A 20,666-nucleotide genomic window follows, 5' to 3' on the forward strand; every position below is an offset into this window, starting at 1 on the left:
ATCTTAAAGGGGAAGCAGTCGCACTAGTGGTGCGCATGCGGTTCCGGGACGTTCTTCCACAGGATCAAGAACGTGAGCTGCCAAAGATTATCGTGGAGACCTACTCTAGTATTGGTAAAGATAATCTGGGGGCCAGACCAACAAAACCACCGTTTAAAGGTAAATCTAATAAAGATTCTACCAAACAAGCTCCTGAGGGTAATAAGAAACGCTGTGATAAAAAAAAAAAAAGAAAGGGGATAATCTCCATACACAGAGACCCTACAGAATAGATATAATCTCAGAAACAGAGATAATATAAAAACGCCTGACAGATATCAATATACTAATACACGCCAATTTCGTTCCTTTCAGGACTCATCGGAAAAACGCAGTGAGAGAGGTGGGCGGTGGGCGGTCAGAGCGAAGAACTGAGTATGTGAAAACAAAACAGGAATCACAGTGCTCAACAGAAGTTTCCGTTAAAAAGGAAGAGAAACTTCCACAACAAAAACCCCAATTTAAAAAGAAAAAGGTGGCAGCTCTTGCAGTTCGACATGCCACTCAAGAAGAGGGCTCTCTTGAAAAACAAGAAGTGGGCACTAGTGCTATGAGACAGCGTGGCAGAGGTCACAATAGTTCGCCAGAATCTTCTAGAGTGGACACGCATGTCTCCATGCCTGATAGTGTGTACAAAGTAACACTACAGTTAGGAGACATTGAGCGCACAATAGACGCAATATTTTGGGACCGCGTCATAAACATATATGATATTTTGGTGGCCGAACAGGATTGGCCACCTGAATTTGTCCGTACATGCCCATATTGGGAAGATGTTATTAAACCTTCTTTCTTGCTCTTTGTTCCAGAGGAGAGATCGCAGAATCCTACGCCATTGATTGGGCACTGGCTCAGGCAACTATGTTATATATCGCAACCACGTATGGTGGGACCACCCAACCACGTAGGGTGGGACAAAGATATCCCCTTTCATGTAATTCCAATTAAAAATCAACCCCAACCTCACCCCCAATATCCAATAAAACATGATGCTAAAGCACCCGTGAGGGAAATCCTCACACAACTGGAGTACCAGGGAGTAATCGAACCCTGTGTCTCCCCAATGAATAATCCATTATTCCAAGTAGCTAAACCAGACCATTCATACCGAATAGTCTTAGACTACAGATATTTAAACAGTCATACAGGTACATATGCTATACAAAACTCACATAGCACAGCACTCATAAACAACATAGTGCGCAAAAAATACAAAACAACACATTTCCAATGGTTTCTTCTGCCCAAATGTAGCACCTGAGAGTAGAGACTTAACAAGTTTCAGCGCAGTAGGCTCCCAGAAAAAAATTCCGTAGTTTACCTCAGGGGTACAGGGGTACAAGAACAGATCAGGAATGTTCGCAGCTCGTGTGACTTCAATATTGCACAACATTGACCCTGAAGCATTGTCCTATGTAGATGATATCTATCTCACGGGTGATGAATTGCTGCAACATTTAAGATGGGTAGCCTGCATTGTGCTAGGATTTGCTGAGTTCGGCTACAAATTAAATTTACAAAAAACAAAAATAGCCTTCCTTAGTGTCCTGTTTCTGGGATATGAGCTATCAAGTGAAGGAAAGAGCCTAGCGCCACAATTCTTGGAAAAATGCGTACAGTTACAACCTCCAAATACCATTAAAAAACAATCTTTATTGGGTTTCCTAAATTTGGGTAGAACTTACATTCCTGATTATGCATCACGCATAAAACCTTAATATGGCTTAATACGTCCTGACTTTTCAAGTAAATTTTGGACTGTCGAACACACACACATTTTCAGAGCTTTCCAAACAGACATGCTTGCAGCACAACACATACACACAAGGGACAACAAAACACATTTGGTCATCAGAGTAATTGCTGGTGCCATTGGTTTCACCTATGTAACTTTCAATGTGGGTGAGACAGTCCCAATAGCATACACATCACATTTGTACTCGGCAGCGGAACAACGCTTTGCTCCCTCAGAGAAAATACTCACAGCTGTTCAGATGGCTGTCATTAAAGAAAGACCTGTAGCCCAAGGCAAATACATCATTGTTGTTTCCCCAATTCCGGCCCTTGAGGCTGTCACTAAAGCCAGCGTCCCAAACACTAAAGCATTACATCCACGTTGGATTCAGTGGGCAGCGTCTTTGACAGCCTCTGATGTAGACTACATTTTTTACCCAAAATTACAAACTCAAGAATATTTGTAATATGAACTAGAAAACCCAGTTCCAGCAAACACACTGCCTGTTGATCAGTATCAAAGAGTCATGTACACCGATGGCTCCGTGCAACCTGCAATTGGCACGAAACATCAATACTCCGCTGCTTGCGCAGTCATAAGCGGCTATATGGCGGATGATACATTTTGTCCCCAACATAGGTTCACGCAAACCCTAGGGGATTGCACAGCACAACTAGCAGAGCTAAAGGCTCTGGTGATGGCACTGGAACATACGGATCCTGCACAGTTAACACTGATTGTTTGTGATTCGTACTACTGTGTCCAGTTTTCAATGAATACCTTCATTACTGGCACCAGAATGGCTTCAGAGATTCTAAAGGCAACACCATTAAACACAGACTTCAGTGGGGGAAAGTAGCAGATCTGAAGGCAACGCTACCAAATGTCCATGTTGTAGATATACTTGGACACCAGTGCATTGATATACACGTTTGCTGGAAATACATTGGCTGATGAAGCCGCAAAGTCAGCAGCAGCTACAGCCACTGTTGCTGCAGTAACCCGCTTAGGTGCGAAACCGGCCGATGACATATCGGCTGCCATGAAAGCTACGGCTGAAGGTATGTCCTACCCAAAAGCATTCCCTGCTAAATATTCCTACCGAATGTGAGGCTTCCTAAACACTGAGGTAAAAATACCAGGCATAGGAGTTTGATCCATTCCCAACAAAGATATAAGATCAGAGTTGATTAAAGCAGCGCATGAGGGGGCTGCATCTGCCCATGCTGGTGTGGCGGCTACAATATCCTTGTTGCAAGCACGTTATTGGTGGCCAGGTCTATACAAACAGGCCAAGTAGTATGTCCTTTGTTGTGACATCTGCCAACAAATTAAGGTTTCCACTGCTAAACGCCCACCGCAGACACCCCTCCTAATTTCCAACAAACCACTACAATGTGGGTACTTGGACCACTGTGGTTCCCTAACACCGGATAGTGCATACAAATATAGTTTAGTGGCTATTGACACCTGCTCCAGAATTCTATGGGTGTGGCCACAACGCTCAGCTGACGCTCGGACTGTTATTAAAGATTTGCAAGTCTTTATCAGTACATATGCAGTTGCGGCTTTACACTCGGACCAGGGCCCTGCTTTTGCCTCAAGGGCATTCTGGGGCGCCATTGCTTCGTTAGGGGTCCAACTCCATTTCTCATCTCCATTTCATCCCAAGGGAAATAGTGTCATGGAGAGACTAAACCGTGATTTAAAGCAGTCATTAACAGCCAGAGTCTTAGGTACGGGTTGTAGTTGGCTTAATCACCTGTATGGAGTCCAGAGAGCACTTTACAATCTGCCTATAAGGTTCCTGAGGGGGTCGTACTCCATATGAGTGCCTGTTCAGAACTCAAATTTATGTTCCAGATCTTGATGCTCCTGGCGTTGAGGCGGCAGAACACTCTTTGACATAAATAAACGTGTCGCTGTCTTACAGGAATTACAAAAGTTCAGTGACGACAATGCTTCTGCCTGTGCTTTCTCCACAGGAATTAAGGATGCACCAGTAACGCCTACAGGCTGGATTCCTAGAGTTGGGGATCTAGTATGTGAAAAGGTTGCTGTGAAAAAGCAGTTTGTTCTGTCTTATTGTGCACCAGTCCCAGTTTTGGGGATACACGGTACCAGAACTGTCATTCTACCACCTTTGGCTGGTGCTAAAGAAAATCGCTTTGTATCTATCGACAATGTCAAGTTACACCATGTGGCTGATCCTGCACAGCAGACCAAGAGGAACAGCCAGTAGTTCCAGAATCCCTCCCACTACTGGTCAAGAAGTTCTTCTACAAGTTATGAGCAGCAACATGATACCTCTCCAAGCTTGGCGAGGGTGGAAAATGATCTTGCATTAGTTCCACTGACATCTGTTTCAACAAACAATACAGAAATAACTGATCGATTTGACACAACTTCAATACAGACGAATCGTGTCATTTATTCTGAACGACGATGGGAAACCCCACCGGTTAACCACAGCTTTTCCTGAAAGGCCTGACACTTCCAAAGATCTCCTGACACTCTCCATACAAGAAGGCTCAAAATTCTTGTTTCTACCATAGGATGCTCCTCTCCATACACATTTTCTAAAAGACCTACTCTTGCTGTCAAATAAAAGGGAATTTCACACGCCAGTTCCAAAAGCATTGGAAACCACACTTGAGATGTCCAAAACGGAGTCACCAAAACTAATTCCCTTCTCACCTTCTGCATGAATCTCTGAATCATTGCAAATGGTCGAAATGCATAACTCTTCAACTTTGTCCAGTCTTGCTAAAAAGCATCCACCAATAAAGCTTCTGGATCCGAAAGCCAACTATAGAATTTTTGAACTTGGTAAGTCAACCTGGTTGCAAAGAGATCCACTTCCTGAGGGCTCCAAATCCTGTCTATTCTTAAAAAATACTCCCTGCAAAGCTTCCAATCTAAAAAATCTTTCAAATACCTTGAACTCCAATCTGCAGTAACATTGTCCATTCCAGGCAAATAGTCTGTCCTCAGAGTTATGTTCTGTTCCAAACAAAAGAAAACAAATTCTTTTTGCTAAATCTGCAAGAACGCATGATCGAGATCCCACTAACCGATTAATGTGTCACTGCAGAAGCATTGTCCATTTTTAGCTGTACAGAATTGTCCTTCAAAACATCTCTGAAACTTATGAGCGTATATAAAGCTTCCTTCATTTCTAAACGACTGATGTGAAGATTACTCTCCAAGATTGACCATAAGCCACAAGTCTCTTGTATGTGCACATACCACAACCTGAGAGACTTGCATCTGATTCCATAACAAAATCCGGTATACATCCAAAAATAGCTCGACCATTCCAAGCATCCCGGTTGTCCAACCACCACGTTAACTCCGCCCTTGATTGACCATCCAAACTCACTTTGTCTCCATACCACTGACCTGATTGCAGAGCCCTTGCTTTTACTCTCTGATGTGCAACAGTCCTGGGAAAACAGCTTGTATAGAAAATTAGAGCAAACCTACCAATCTTGCCAATTCTCTTAAGGTAAAAAAAAACCTCCTTAGCACATAACAAATCTCCGTTTTTATCTTCTTTACCTTTTCACCCATGAGCACAACACCACCTTTGAAGTATCTATGGTGAAACCCAAAAACTACAAAGTCTGAGTTGGATTGAGACTGACTTGTCTAGATTCACAATGAAATGTAAGGTTTCCAAAAGACCTTTTGTAAACTGCAGGTCCAGTAGAAGCTGTTCCACAGACTGTGACATTATCAAAATGTAATTCAAATAAACCATTAATCTCACTCCTCTCTCCCTCAAAAAAAGCCACAACCACTCTCACGACCTTGGTAAAACACCAAGGAGCTGAAGACAGACCGAAAGGGAGACTGCAAAACTGGAATAACTTACCTCTCCATCAAAATTGCAGATAAACCAGACTGTCCCTGGACATAGGGATAGTAAAGTATGCATCCTTGAGATCCAACTTTACTAACCAGTTGTTCCTTAACAACATGTTTCTCAACCAATGGATACTCTACATCTTGAAATGTCTGTAAATAAGGAATCTGTTTAGATCTCTTAAATTTATCACAGGTCTCCAGCCTTTTACACTCTTTTTTACCAAGAAGAGGGTACTTAAAAAACAACATCCTCTCTTTCTATAGGCACAATTGCTTCCTTTTCCAACAAATTTGATATTTCCTTTTCCACTATCAATTCTAGTTCCTCGCTGAGAAACACCTCTCTGGGGTGGATGCACTGTTAAGGAGTTTCCTGAAACTCTATTCCTTAACCCTGAATGGTCTCCAGAGCCCAAGGGTCCTGAGAATTATTTTCCTATTCTGTCCTGAAAAATCATAACTTACCTCCAATCGTTCCTTGGAAAGAACCAGAGATAATCACTGTACTCACCCTGAAATCCTGTTGAACTTTGTCCTAGAGACCTGTTTGCTCGACCACGTTGGCCTCTACCTCTTTGGGGGTAGAAATTTAAACTTGCGCCTCATTGAGACAAATGACCTGTTCTTTGTCCATAGTAGGACTTATTGAAACCTCAGGTGGCATAAAGTCCCCATCTGCCAGCCCTCCCAAAAACACCCCAATAAACATCATACGCATGTTAAATTGCACTTTATCCAAAGCAGTAAAAGTTGAGACCTATTTCCGAATACTCTTAACCAACTGATCTCCAAACAATAACCCCTGTGGGTCATCTCTGCACTCCTTATTTGCCAAAATCACTCAATTTCATATTTATCTTCATTAAAATAGCCTTTCGGCTCTCAACATTAAGCGCTGCATTACCATTTCCCAATAAAATCACGGCTCTCTGACTCCAAATACCTAAATAGCTCTAAATCCAAAGCCATATAATTTAAGTATGATTCCTCTGCCATGTCCAAACTTCTGGCAAGTGGCCCCAATACTTTGAAGACCTTATCTTGTACCTGCTTTAGAGACCTCTCCAGCCCTTTTCTTGGATCCCTTCCCATCTTATAAACAGGAATGTTATTAACTCTGGATCCAGTTTTGGAGCTAAACATACTTTTCCTTCTATCACTGATCTGGCATTCTCAGCTTTTAAAACATTTCTGACCTCCTTATCTAAAGGAGTCCTAATCAATGTCCTAATTAATTACGCCAAGTGTTCCAATGACCACCAATCAGCACCTGGGTGGTGGCGTATATCTTAAGGAGAAAACATCTCCTCACCCAAGAGGTTTCTAATGACATTTGTCTTTGATGTTTACATATGGCGGCTGCTCCATTACAATGTGTCCAATCCACGGAGTCCGGACCACGACTGCATACAAAACAACACAAGTAAAAAAACATGCCAGTTCAACGCCAAGAGGTCTTACTTTCAAGAAAGCTAGACCGATTGCATTGCATTTCATTTTGAATGCTGCTTGTCGTTCAAAAACAGAAAAAAAGTTTTCCCCCATTCAAACCCAAAGTGAGACTTGAGAGGGGAAGCCGTCTGCTGTGAGCACCAGAGAAATTCCAAGTCTCCGAAACTAGAGTGAGCTGGAAATTTTGTTAGTGCCATAGAGGTAATAGTGAGGACGCATTCATCGAGTTCATCTCACCGAAGGGTGCCAGGTACCACTCAGAATGCAGAATTTTCTACACTGTAGACCATACAGCTGTACGGTCACTAGGCAGAACAGCAACATCACAGTACAACTCATTAAACACCAGATGACAGAAAGTAATGCACCTTCATCTAAATGCTTAAAATACCTAGATCCAAGCATTAGGATAGGCCAGGGTTAAAGCGTTGGTTAAGATTCTCTAAAGATACTCTGCATTTTAGGCTGGGAGTCCTTGATCTGGCTGCTTACATTTTTGCTGACAAAATTAATTTTTCCCATGCAAGACAAATAGGGTGCTTTTGTGAGGCTATGCTGGGCCTTTTGTGAGCTTGTGAACAATGAGCTTTTCAAGGCCATGACACCAGCTCCTCTGTCTGATATATCTCTGAGGCATGGGATCAAGCCATGACCTTGCTCTGGGAACCCCCAACCTCGACCCCAGTTAGCCTCCTTTGTGGCACTCATGGGCACAAGAAACACTGCTTTTAATTAGTTATGCACAGTGTAATACAGACTGAGCAAATACTAAGCACTTCCTTAAAAGTAGATATTATCATCAGGGCCGGAGCTACCTGTGAAGAACAAAATGTTGTGTCAGCCGAGCAAGCATTCCAACACATGACCTGTAGGTTACACACACACATCTCAGCAGTAGATTAAGTACATAAATTATCAACGGGAGCCATGGTCCTCCTCGGAGGGTTTCACAGTTAAAAAAATATTACAAGGCCCTCCATGCGCCTGTCCTATGATGGCAATCGTGACTACTAAACAAGCACCAGTTAGACAAGCGCTCTATTGTCTTTCCATCTGAGGGTCAATTACAATTACTCGCCTCCTTTGCAGCGAGACAACAGCAACCCCTAAGCCCCTCTTCTTCTCTTCTTGCTCAGTGGTAAAACAGTAGCTACTTACGCTCCCCAACACACATAGAGGAAGAAGGTAAATGGAAGTGCTTTCATTATATGCAGGGCTACTGGCATTATGTGGCAGGAAAAGACCAAATTATGAGGCAGGGTTGACCAATTTATGTTGCAAGAAAAGTCCAGTTAGGAATCTGCAATGCCAATAGCTCTAACTCAAGCAAATGTGAGACCTATTGCATTGCAAATGCTTGTTTTACCCCCCTTTTTCTCAGCCCACGCTTGACAGAAACATCTCATGTGCACCAAGAATTACCAGCACACATTTTTTGTAAACTTTTGTGAAGATCCGTCAAATAGTGCCAAAGACATAGGCAAGTCAAAAAACGATTTTTCAATGGAAACATGGTCCTACCTATAATTACCTAGTGGCAACCCCCATGCACGGAGCTGGGTCGACTGCAAGGCATAAAAATCAACCCCTTCAACCACACACCCTCAAAACACCAGTTACATAGATCCCTACATAAACACTTGCAACGTCTCCTCCCAGTTCCAAAACTAACTTCACAACGCAAACACACACACACGCCTTCAAATTCACCTTCAGGTGGCATCAACACATCCTCGTACATCCTGACACCAGCCTCAGAGCGAATTACCTCACAATTGGACATGTTCAGAATGCCACAGTGGCTCTTCTCAGAATGTGCATACAAAGAAAAAGACATTTTTATGAATCACCTCAAACCCTTGCAACTCACACTTTAAACCATCACAGTGCCACTCAGGCACCATTTGATTACAAGCACACATCATTGAAATCTCCCTCAGCCACTCTCAACACATCCTCAAATGCCTTTGAACCACCCCAAACATCTTCCATACACAGACTGGCACCATAAAACATTGCAGTAGTTGGCAGATATGCATTTGTTACACCTGTAACAAACCACAAACATGTTCACAATTCACTCAGACATAATGTGCATTTGTAACGCGCACATTTACCCCAGCTGGGGTTTCTTGCTGCTGACTGAAATAACAGATGTTTATTGTTACCTAACTCTGAAGTACTCATTTTATCGACCTTGGAAGGATGAAAGGCCAAGTGGACCAATCAGGCTTAGAACCAATGACCATTTGGTCAAACACAAATTACAACAGTGTATACATTTGTCCACGCAATACCAGACCTGGATTGACACATTTACAATGTCCCTACACCCCACACAGTCCTACAGAAACCCTCTCAATATCACTCAAGTACTGTTTATGATGCACTTATATGCCTTCAAGGCCCCAGACACCCTCTCTGCTCCTCCAAATGTCATCAAAATAAAAACATAATACAACACCTTCACAATGCCAGGAAACTTAACAATGCACCCAGGCACCATGAAAGTGACAAGAGAGGGACCAACAACTACCCAGGCCTCTTCAAAACCTCTGACATATTCACAACTTTCCCAAACATACACAGGCCACCTGATATGCTCATAGTGCTCCATAGACATACATACAGAAGCAACTAAATCACACACAAAGGACATACCTGACACAGGGAGGCAAGTGCTCTGTGAGGAGAGCAACAGTGTGCCTAGCCATACCTAATTTGGAACAATTTGTTTACCATGATATCATCTACAGACTTAACACTCAGCTACAGAGAGCAACACACAACCTCACTAGGGTTAGCCTGGCCTCTAGGGCAATAAGTCAGTGCCTGATGGGCTAGTTTGACAGGTCAGTGTGTAGACCACTTTTTAGCTGTTTGGAGGCCGGTTTCATGACCAGGTGGACGGTTTTTATCGTTGATTTCCCTGATATTAGCACAAGAATTGCCTGCAGCAAATACTAATGCATGCAGTCTTCCATACTGTCCAAAATACACATACAACATGTCTACAAATGTGGTTTGAAAATGTGGGCCAATTTGTTAGCTATCAGGTTAAATAATCTGGACCGCTTTTATTTTGGTGCCTGGGCCTATTTGCTGTCCAAGTCCAACCCAGTCCAACCCTGAACCTGACACAACAAACATTGATAGACTTTGAACCCACCTCCATCAGACAAGCAAACACAGAGCACACCAATGTCCCCAAACATCCTTGCACACTCTGACTTAAACCATCTCCGAAGCCCCTAGCCTTGGTTCTAGGGTCCCCCTGGTATCCCCCAAGGCCAAAAAAATATTTTTTTTATTTTCACAAACTCCGTGGTGGATCCGCAAACTTTGCCGATTTTTTTTTTTTTTAAACAAGTGAGGTCTCCTGCTCTTTTGTAATATTAGACACTGGGTGGTCCAGGTCTCGGCGGCATTGTGACTTAGAAAAAGATGGAGGGTGGTCCACAGTGCCCCCCTTCAAAGGGCTTACTAAAGCCCTGGGGACCACAACCTCCCCGGGGCTAAAATTTACATAATGGTGGGGGGGGCACACAAATCCCCTCTGGACCCCAGGGACCACCACCTCCCCGCGGCTATACACTTATTTAGGGGGCTGCGCGGACCCCCCACTTCCTGAGCCACAGGGACAAACACCTCCCCGGGACAAATAAAACATTATTGTGGGGGGCCGCACAGACACCCCACTCCCCAGGGACTACTACTTCCCTGAGGCCTTTTACATTTTTCTTGAAGGGAGGGGGCCACAGGGCCCATCTCCTGTGCTATGTACAGCCCTGGGGACCACCACCTCCCCAGGGCCCCCCAGTGCACAACAAAGGAGGGGCCCCCATCCTGGAGCCTGATATGGCCCTTTGTACCACCCCCCAGGGTCGGCTTCTGCTATCTCCAGAGGAGCCCACCCTTGAGAGAAAGCTGTTTGCTTTTGCTTGGCTGGAGCTGTGACCGTTCCAGCCAAACAAAAGCAAACACTCTGCTTTCAGCAAGCGGGAGCTGTCAAAATGCTCCTGCTTGCTGGAAACAAAGTTTTCATCTCTTTCCCTACTTGCAGAAATGTGGGCAGGGAAAAAGGTGAAAGTATTTCTCCTGCACTCAGGGAGCTGCATTTTCAGCAGCTCCCTGTGTGTGGGAGCAATGCCTGCTCCCGCAGGAGACTGGGATCTGGCTGGGACTGCAGGGGCCTTGAGGCTCCCTCTGCGTTCCCCAACAAGATTGAAAAACAGAGAAAACACCCAAGTGTGTTTTCTCTGCAGTTCTACCTCGAAAACTTTTCTAACAAAAACGCTGGAGAAACAATCACATTGGCAAAGTTACAAACACAAAAGCTTACTGGATACAATGCCTTTGCATCCTTTAGCAGCTTTAGTGTAGAAGATGCACTATACATTTTCCCAATGAGGTAGCACTTACTAATTAACCACTAAAAAGTACTCCAATTGGTAGACATTCTGCACAAAATGGTGATCTCTTCTTGGATAAATAAGCAGGGCAGCTTTCATTCTGGCATGGTGCTGATTTCACAGAAATCAAACCTAAAAGGGAAGCACTTACAAATATAAACAAAGCAGGTGCCCAAGTTCAAGCTCCACTTCTAGAAAGCACTAATCATCCTAATTTCTTGTGCATTGTCAGGGCACAGCAAGTGTTTTTATTCTGCATTTTCATCTTGAAAAGTTATCTGTAAACCTTGATGGAGGTCTTTGCATCCTTGCTTTTTTTTAGCACAATATGTGACGAGTAGGTTCTTTCTTGTCATTTGCTGCTGAAACCAGAGATCGTGTTCTTCCTTTTAAAAGTATGAAAAATGGCCTAGAAGCCCCTCCATTTTGGCCCCTCACCATATACCCGGTGGTAGACAAGATCTTTCTGCCTTTTCCCCTGGATGATGGACAACTTACTAAAAGGACCCCCCCAAGCTTGCTTCCACTGAATTGGAGACTTGTTCTTGATGCACTGTAATATGATCACATCTCCACCAAACAGAGAAGCACTTTATGAGTGTCATGGGGTTGAGTTGGTATGGCCGAAGGTTGTGTGTGGCAAGTGGTTTGGTGGTTATAAGCTGTAGGCCGCAGGGCCCTGTGGCCAACTCCTGCCACACATTCACGCCCTAATGTCACTATAACTCAAGCCCTTGCAGTGCACCGCTAATTACCCCAGATTTTACAGCACTCATTACATATTTTATAACATCATTAAAAATATCAATATAACATTAGCAGTCAAATTATTGAAGGGAAAACTGTGCATGTCGGGCGCACATTATAGTTACCTTAGGGCGCGAGTTATAGTTACTTGAGATAACCATAACTATAACTGTTTAATTTCTGTGGTTTTGTGTGAGTAAATTCAGAACCTAACTAAAACGACCCTGTAGCCTTTGGTTTTTGTACGTGCATTTATATATGTGTATATAGATATATAAATACAGATATAAAGAGAGAGAGAGAGTGTGTGTGAGAGAGAAGTGTTGTCAAAAAAGTATTATTTCCCATTTTAACTCCCATAGTAATCTTTGCTTCCCAGTACAGAAATAAATGCTATGCTGAATGGAATAGCCTCAGATTTAACATGAAAGTAGAACTTTGCTCAAAGAAGTGCCCTTATTTGGTTTGATGTGAATTAAATCTGTTCAGTGGGTGGGCTTGAACAGGTTAAAAGGTTAGCTCTGCAACCCCTAACTCGCACACCTAACTGCATTTTAAATGGTTTTATGCTTGTAGTACTTGGGCATTCACCAACACCATTGGTGGTGTAGTAGAAGCAGGAACCCCTAATAAATGTAAAGAGTTTTGAAAACAGAACACCATGCACTCCAGAGAATACTTCAGCACTGAACTATGCTCTGGAGAGTGTTTCTTAATTTTTGAAGAGATTTTTCATAGACAGATAGATAGAGATAGATAGATAGATAGATAGATAGATAGATAGATAGATAGATAGATAGATAGATAGATAGATAGATGTTTGGGTGCCTTGTTTGCACAATTGCACAATTGCAGTGGTATAAAAAAAACTTTTTTTTTAGGGAACCATGAAATATGGAAAAATTACTTGCTTCCTGGACTTGCTTATTTGGATTTCATCATCATCAAATGTGGGTTTTATACCACTGCAGTTTGTGCAATAAAAGCAAACAAATATGGGGTGTGGCCAAACATCGCAAGAAAGCGTACGCTAATTGTTTGTGATCCTTTGTCCGACGCCTGATATCTGGAAACAACCTGCCTTTCTGACACCTTCTGCCTGCACCTCTGTGCCGATTAGAGATGAAAGTTTCTGGGGCTGTACAAGGTCTGAGTAGCAAAGGAAACACATCTGCAATCTGATCACGAGAAACAGGCCTGAGGGGCAATGGCCGCTGCTCAAGTGAGTGCAGAAGCCTGACTGGGATTTCAACACTCCTGCCATGAGCAGAGGCTAGTCCTGACGCACTGCAACAGCAGGAGGATGGATTCGATAGAGGAAAAGGTGTCCAGGCAGTGCTTGTCATGGGACCTAGGAACTGAGGAGTGGTACCCCTTCGAGATTTGACACAGGTGAGAAGGCATCGAAGCAGGGGTGAAATGACTGATGTGGGAGAGGAGGAGGCAGTCAGCAGCTGGCCCTGAGGTGGCGGAATCTGCATACTCCTTAATGAAGTAAAGGATAAGCCAGGAATAAGACAGCAGTGGTTTGTGAACATGCCCAGGCCTGATCTAGCCAGCAAGAGAACACTGATCGGAGATGGAGCGGGCCTCAAGGCATGGCTGTGGTGTTCAAGAGGAGACCAGTCTGGAGGGAGAAGATGTGAGTCAAGTGGCCCAGACTGTGATACCAAGCAGTTGGAGGAGCTGTGCTGCATTAGGAGCATCTCATTCATACTGGGAGGGGTTATGTGTAACAGAGAGGCAACTGATGCCTGGGTAGTGGAGAGTGTGATTGGCCTTGAGGTGTCAAAGATTGCAGCCAGACTGTGGAGGCCCCAGCCACCTACAGAGGATGTCAGTAAGGGAACTAATGTCTTGATCCCAGGGCCAGTTCCCTCCTCAGTCCCTTTCAAGAGACAGTCCTGCCCATGGACAGGGGGACCCCGCAGAGCCAGATAATATTTGGTACAAGTGCAGCACAATTTGGGGGTGTCCCCTTGTGAGACTTATTTTGTTGATTAAGTCTATGTGACCACTTGAGGGTACTTCCTTTAAGGCTAGGCACATGCACGGCTGATCTACTGATTTGTTGGGGGCGATCTGGTACATTGTTGGCACTGCCAATTACTCCCTTTTCTTATGACCACCACCTCCAGTGGACCACCTTATGTCCCCCTTCTGCATCTCATTTGTCGGACCCATGGTGGTGATAGCCCTCCCTGGGGCCAGGGGCTGCCACACTGTTCATGCTGCTCCTGACTGGGGAGCCTGGTGGTTCTGCCAGTCGGATTTTCCACTCTGATACTTTATGCCACTGTCACCTGCCTTGCAACAGGATACCTCAAGCCTCTACAATGTCAAAGGACAAGACCCTCCTTATTCAAGGCAAGCTCAATAAATTCACCAGGCCCCTTCCACAGATCTGCGACCTGAATCTTGACCACGATGCCAACCCGGCAGGCACTATGAGTCCCACGCAGAGTGCTTACTTCAACATGGCAGCTATTTTACAGGCAATCCACTCTTCCAGAATAGCCCTCGAAACAAAAATTGGGGAGGTGAGGCAGTTGTTACGCTGCTTAGACAAGACCTGCACAACACCACTGGCTAAGTGAAGCACAAGGCTGTGTATCAATCATTGTAGATATGGTGATCCTTCTCCAGCAGATGGTTTGAAAAATTCAAAGTTCAGGGGGTGAGTTGTCAGTCGGAATTGAAAGATTCAGAGGATTGCTTTTGATGTAACAATCTTATCTTCCTGAGATTTCTCAAAGGTTTTGAGGCACACATCTGGAACAGTTTCTCTAGTCTTAGATCTGTGGATTTCTCTCCAAAGAACAAATTCCTTCTTGTTTCTTGATTAAATAGTCACATTGTGCACATAAACCACCGCCTCTGCCGAGGGACTACTTTTTGAACTATTGAGGCAGAGACCTTATCCTGCAGAGAGCAAGGAGGCGAAGTTAGGCATTAATCACTTAAAGTCCTAATTTCTCCAGGCTACAAAAGACTGTTACAGTCTCAAACAAAACCATTTAAACAGGCGAAGCAAAAATTAGGAGTGATGGACTTTATATGCATGTTGCTCTGCCCAGCCAAATTGAAGGTCCTCTTCCAGGGAAAAGCCCTGATCTTCGATATATATTTATAATTCACACTTGGAAGAAAATGTCAGTGTGTAACATTTTGTCTGTTGTATGACAGTCTGTTGCATGCTATATATGCAATTATATGTGTGTTTCTACATATATAGAGATTTTTATGTGTATAGAGTGATAAACAAAAAAATATACAATACAAAAAAGGAAGGTAATTACAATACAATAGTAAATTACATAGAAAAACAATGTTATTGTGCAGGCATTACATTTTAAAAGGGGGCTTCCATTATTTATGATGAGCTTCTATGTACTCTGCAGGAGTAGCGCCAATATCCTGCAAAGTACATCAATAGCATCAATAAAAATTACACTATTGCCTCCTACCCTGTGTCATGGTGCGCCATATCGTAGATACAGTGCACACATGGTGGCGGTAGGGGGGTGCTATGAGGGTGCAAGGAAAGCGGCACTGCACCAGGCTCAGCACCACTTTACTTAAATATGCCCCCATGTTTATTATCATTTCATTGCTAAAGGTGCAAGTCCATGGGGATGACCGAGATGAGGGGAGTGCACAGAGCACTCTCCTCAATGCGCATGTATGTTTGGCCTGCTGCCTTGGGCCGGCCAAACACACATGCCACTGTGCTCTCTCCAGCCCGGCACTGTGTTGCCAGGCTGAAGAGAGCAGGCACAGGCTCCCCGTCTGCCTGGGAGCGCCCTGGCTGGGCACTCCAGCCAATCCTGACACTGCATTAAGCAGCGTCAGGATTGTCCGCAGGGCAGGCTGGAAGTCTGTGCCTCCTGTCAGGAAGAAGAGCAGCGGTGCAGCGATGAAGCGAGGCAGGTACTGTTTTTTTTTTTTTATGATTTAATATTTATCCCCACTCCTTCACCGCGCAGCGAGCCGCAACTGTGTATGTCATTGCTTAGTGACTAGGTAAGGATCAAATACCCCCTAAAACTCGAGAGTGAATGTCTGGTCAATGATTTGTGCCCTCAATTGGATCCACAAACCATTGAAACATGTCATGACACCCATTTCATGCCTCCGCATATTTGCAATTCGGAATGAGCCGCAGAACACCTTTGCAAGTCGGAAATACTTTTCCAAAGTGTAAATGGGTTTTGCTAAAATGTATGGTTGCAAACCCTGTGGTTTTGTGAATTGCTGGGTTTGTGAACGCAAAAGTGTTTTGTACATCAGGCCCTAAACAACTTGTCTTTGGTACCAGTATTGCTCGTGGGCACCCATTCTCCTCTTCTTCTAAATATTGTGATCTATTGTGTATTGCAGTTTGTAAACTAAGTACTCTTGCTATCTTCATACTTTTTCTTATCATCTGTAATGAAGATTCGATTAGAGACGCCAATGTGACTCCATGGGGAAGGTGGGTATATTTAGGTTTGCACATTATATCTGATAACTGGATATTTTAACAAATGATGAATCAGCACGAAGGTAGATTATCCTCAGAAAAAAGTTATTTGGTAACCCTATGTTTGCTGCCAGATTGTTTCCCTTTTTTATCTCGCTAATCATTTCTTTGAAACGTAAACTGATATCTGTTCAATTGAGTAACCAGAAAAAAATGTTGACACTCCTTTCTATATTTTATATCTCATATTTTCAGGGACTTAACTGCGCTAAACAGGAAATCCTTCTCCAGACATACTGCTTCTGAAAATGTCCTCCGGAACTCTCGTTACTGGTTCCTCCTTTGCATCTTTCTTTCCTGCCAGCTGCTGATACATCTTGTCTTTAAATAAGGATGCCAGCTGGAGCACACTAACTACAAAGGACCCATGTACTATGGGTGTGCCAAGCACTTTATGCCAATGAACAAGGAAAGAAACAAAATGGCCCCCGAGAGGTGGCAATGAAATTCTTATCACTACACCCTGGCCTCTTCCACGCACTCCGTCAAGGACCTTCACACTTGTACGGGCCTTAATGCTAGAGCCAAATGTAGCTTCGTTTTGTGCACATTGTTTTCTTTGTCCTACTGTTATTTCCTGGAACAAACAGTTTCCGAACAGTATTTTTATATTCCTACTTCTACCGTTATCGGCTGTCTAACGTGTTACTTAATCACCTCCTGTTGGTGACTGTTTGCTTTTATTTGGATATTCTGTACAATCTATTCAAACAGTTCACAGAAGAAGATTCGAATTTAATTTCAGGGGGAAGCTGATGGCCGTGAAAATAGTGCATTCCATCCAGTGCTTTAAATGGGCCGGTACTCTCCGGTACTGAGTACCGGCACTTTTTTATTTTGAGAGGGAGAGTACCGGCATATCTCAAGAAAAACGTAATACTTTTAATTGGAGAGTACCGGCACTTCTCGGAAACAAGCAGGTACTCGGGTACAGAGTACCTGCAGTTCTTTTTTTCCATTTAAAGCACTGATTCCATCCAACTGCGTTTTTTGGGCCAGAATCCAGGAAGTAGGGCGCCGGTACTTAAATCACTATTTATTGTTGCTAGAACAGAGCATAGCAGCTTGAGCAGACCAACTGGCTGTCAAGGTTCCAGCGCAACTGATTATACATTTTAATTACTTTCCCACAAAAGTTATTTTTGCATTACTGTTGATATGCAATCTATTAAAGAATTGCCCTTACGTGCAATATGTGCATGCATATATAGGATAGTAACAGAAAAGGGATGTTTTAGAAAAGATTTAAGGGCATGGCGTTGAATAGTAAATGTGTGACTCTGCATCATTCGAAATGGTTTAGTCTTCCTGACCTAGACCCTTTGGTAATATGAACAGTGCCGCACCTCTGCTCCTAATAAAGGGGTCCCAGGTAATGCTGCGTGTGCTGCTGTGCAGTGACCATCATCACCGCCTGATATTTCACAAGACAGGCCATAAGGTAGAAAAACATGTTTCGACCTTCTGGACCTCTAAGTCTATCTCCGCCCCAGTATCCTAAAATGGCGCAGTTACTGACAGGCAGAGGGGTGTGTCTGAACATCTAAGCTGGTGCCTAAATTTGTACATACAGCCTTAAAGGTCCAGTGGAAGTCTACGTCTCATTTACAGATTGTTCACACCAACGTTCTGTCCATGTAAACAGTTTATGCTTGAGATAATGAAATAAATCACACAGAACTTTTTCACAGTTTCTTTGTGCTCATCATTTGAATCATTTAGCATTTGCTGCTCTTTTACTATGACATTGTTTTGTCACCCTGGTTTGCTTAACCGATCAAATACTCTTTATCCCCATCGCCAAGGTCGCCAACAGGTTGTCTAAATACCATAGGCTTAACATGTAAAACCTCATCACCATTATGAGCTAACGGAGTCGACAGTGTGTTAAGCAAAGTGAAATATTTGACTGAAAGCCTGTGAGCATTATTTAGGTCCTGATTTAGATGTCGGTTGTAACTGTTCTGCCATTGAATTTTCGAGTGAAAACCCATCTGCTGCCATCACGGTCTGCCAACCCTATGTAGATGTTATCAGGAACATAGGCGATAGACTACCCACGGTCCACCGTCATCTCCAAGAATCACCACCTGCGTCGATGGCGCCACAGGCTAAAGTGACTGGCGGTGGGACACAAGCTCCTTTTACCGCCTAGCCAATCATGATGTGCATTCCCGCTGATGCAACTGTGGTGGCTCAACCTCCACACCTGAGTTGGTGGATTGGGAGGTATATAAGCACGAAACACACTTTTTTATGCTTTCCACATTTCCTGCTGTCATGAACCCACTCATACCAGCCCTGTCATTGCTCCTGGGGCAGGTCCAAGATGGAAATTAACTCCATCATTGCCAGAACAGACAGTAAGTCACGGTCTTTCCTGTTATCCTCAAAGTTGTTGCTTCACAGTAGTACTGGACTCTTGCAGGTGTAAATATTGTTTTGCAAACAACACCATAATGATGCACAATGCGTAAGTGTGTAATGTTGTGGTTAGAAAATGTATCAGAACAGACCTCGAGATATAAGTAGCACTCACTAATCTGATACAAACTGCCTTCACGGTAATGGACACCTACACAAAATGTTACAGCAATGACAGAGAGGAATGTGTCCGCACAGGTATGTGCAATATTTTCCCCAAAATAATGAAAGCATCAACTGAAACAGTATACCCAATCTGGGCCAAACAATCCCTTAACAATGTAGTAATTACACTGCAACATGTTACCGGTGGGTATACACAGAATGTACTACCAATCTTAGCACTAAACTGCAAACATGGCAGAGAGATATGGAGGTCATATGCCCCAATTGGCGTGTGCAATACATCACAAACATTGAATGTCAGTTAACTGTCAATTGCCAGGTATAATGCATATGTGCATTTCATTGACACATCATGTCAAAATAAACACACATTCTCCAGTCACAAAAACAGAACACATATAATTATGGGGTAAGTGCCCAGTAATAACATGAATGCTTACACCAACATTAATATGTCCATCACAAATGTACAACACTAATGTAGGTAATTTTATAAAATGAACTACAATCCACAAACTCTGCTCGTCACTGTCACAAATGAGAGTAAGTGCATGGCACACACATTAGCAGAAATTACATTATCAGCAAACAATAATAACATTCATCAAATAAGGCAGACAAAAGTATTCTCAAACTAAAAATGTTTTATAACCATGAGATACATCTCTCAAACTAATTAAATAAACTGTACATAACAAAAACAAGACACTAGGCCTGTACTCCAGAGTGTAGGCGCATGCCCACAACTTACGTCTTAATGTCACTGCCAAAATAAACCTCCTCTGGGAGGGACATATGTGGGGAAGAGAGCAGGCCCCTCAATTATCTCACTGGGAGTGGGGTCCTTGAGATGGGAGGTGTGGTTTTGGGTTTAGGAGGGGTGGTTTTGGATTTGGGAGAGGTGGTTTAGGGTTTGAAAGGAGTGGGTTTGGGAGGGGTGGGTTGGGATTTGGAATGGGTTGGTTGAGACTTGGAAGGGGTATAAAGACATTTGGGAGGGGTGGGTTTATGTTTTGAAGGGGTGGGGTGGGGTAGCTTGTGTAATGGGTGGTTTGGGATGTGGAAGTGCAGTTTGGGAGGGTGGTATTAGATTTGGAAGGCATCAGGGCTAGGGGAAAAGTAGGTCCTCCTTAGGAAAATGGGTATGTGGTTTTCAGGGAGTTCAGGATGGGATGTTAAGGGAGTGACTGTGTCTGTTGTGTGTGTGTGGGTGTGTTTGTGGGTGTTGAAGGTGTGGGTGCCTGAGGGTCTGGTGTATGTGCTGTATGTTTAGATTTGTGTCTCTTATTGATTGTCTGTTGGCTGGGTGAGTGTGAGCGTTTGGGTTCAGTATGTGTGT

At 43.6% G+C, this 20,666-nt stretch overlaps 1 protein-coding gene across 5 annotated transcripts in view; it reads left to right on the forward strand.

The window, feature by feature from the left end:
• Nucleotides 1–18,461, forward strand: part of OSBPL5 (oxysterol binding protein like 5) — a 1,002,849-nt gene extending 984,388 nt beyond the window's left edge. For all 5 annotated transcript variants that reach the window (XM_069223010.1, XM_069223008.1, XM_069223007.1 and 2 more), the window contains one exon: nt 16,973–18,461. In XM_069223010.1, the coding sequence (XP_069079111.1) occupies nt 16,973–17,108 (136 nt within the window). In that variant the 3' untranslated portion in view covers nt 17,109–18,461. The remainder of the gene's footprint in view (nt 1–16,972) is intronic.
• The last annotated feature ends 2,205 nt before the right edge of the window (nt 18,462–20,666 follow it).

Source organism: Pleurodeles waltl, chromosome 3_1 (assembly GCF_031143425.1).
Source record: "Pleurodeles waltl isolate 20211129_DDA chromosome 3_1, aPleWal1.hap1.20221129, whole genome shotgun sequence".
Taxonomy (NCBI): domain Eukaryota; kingdom Metazoa; phylum Chordata; class Amphibia; order Caudata; family Salamandridae; genus Pleurodeles; species Pleurodeles waltl.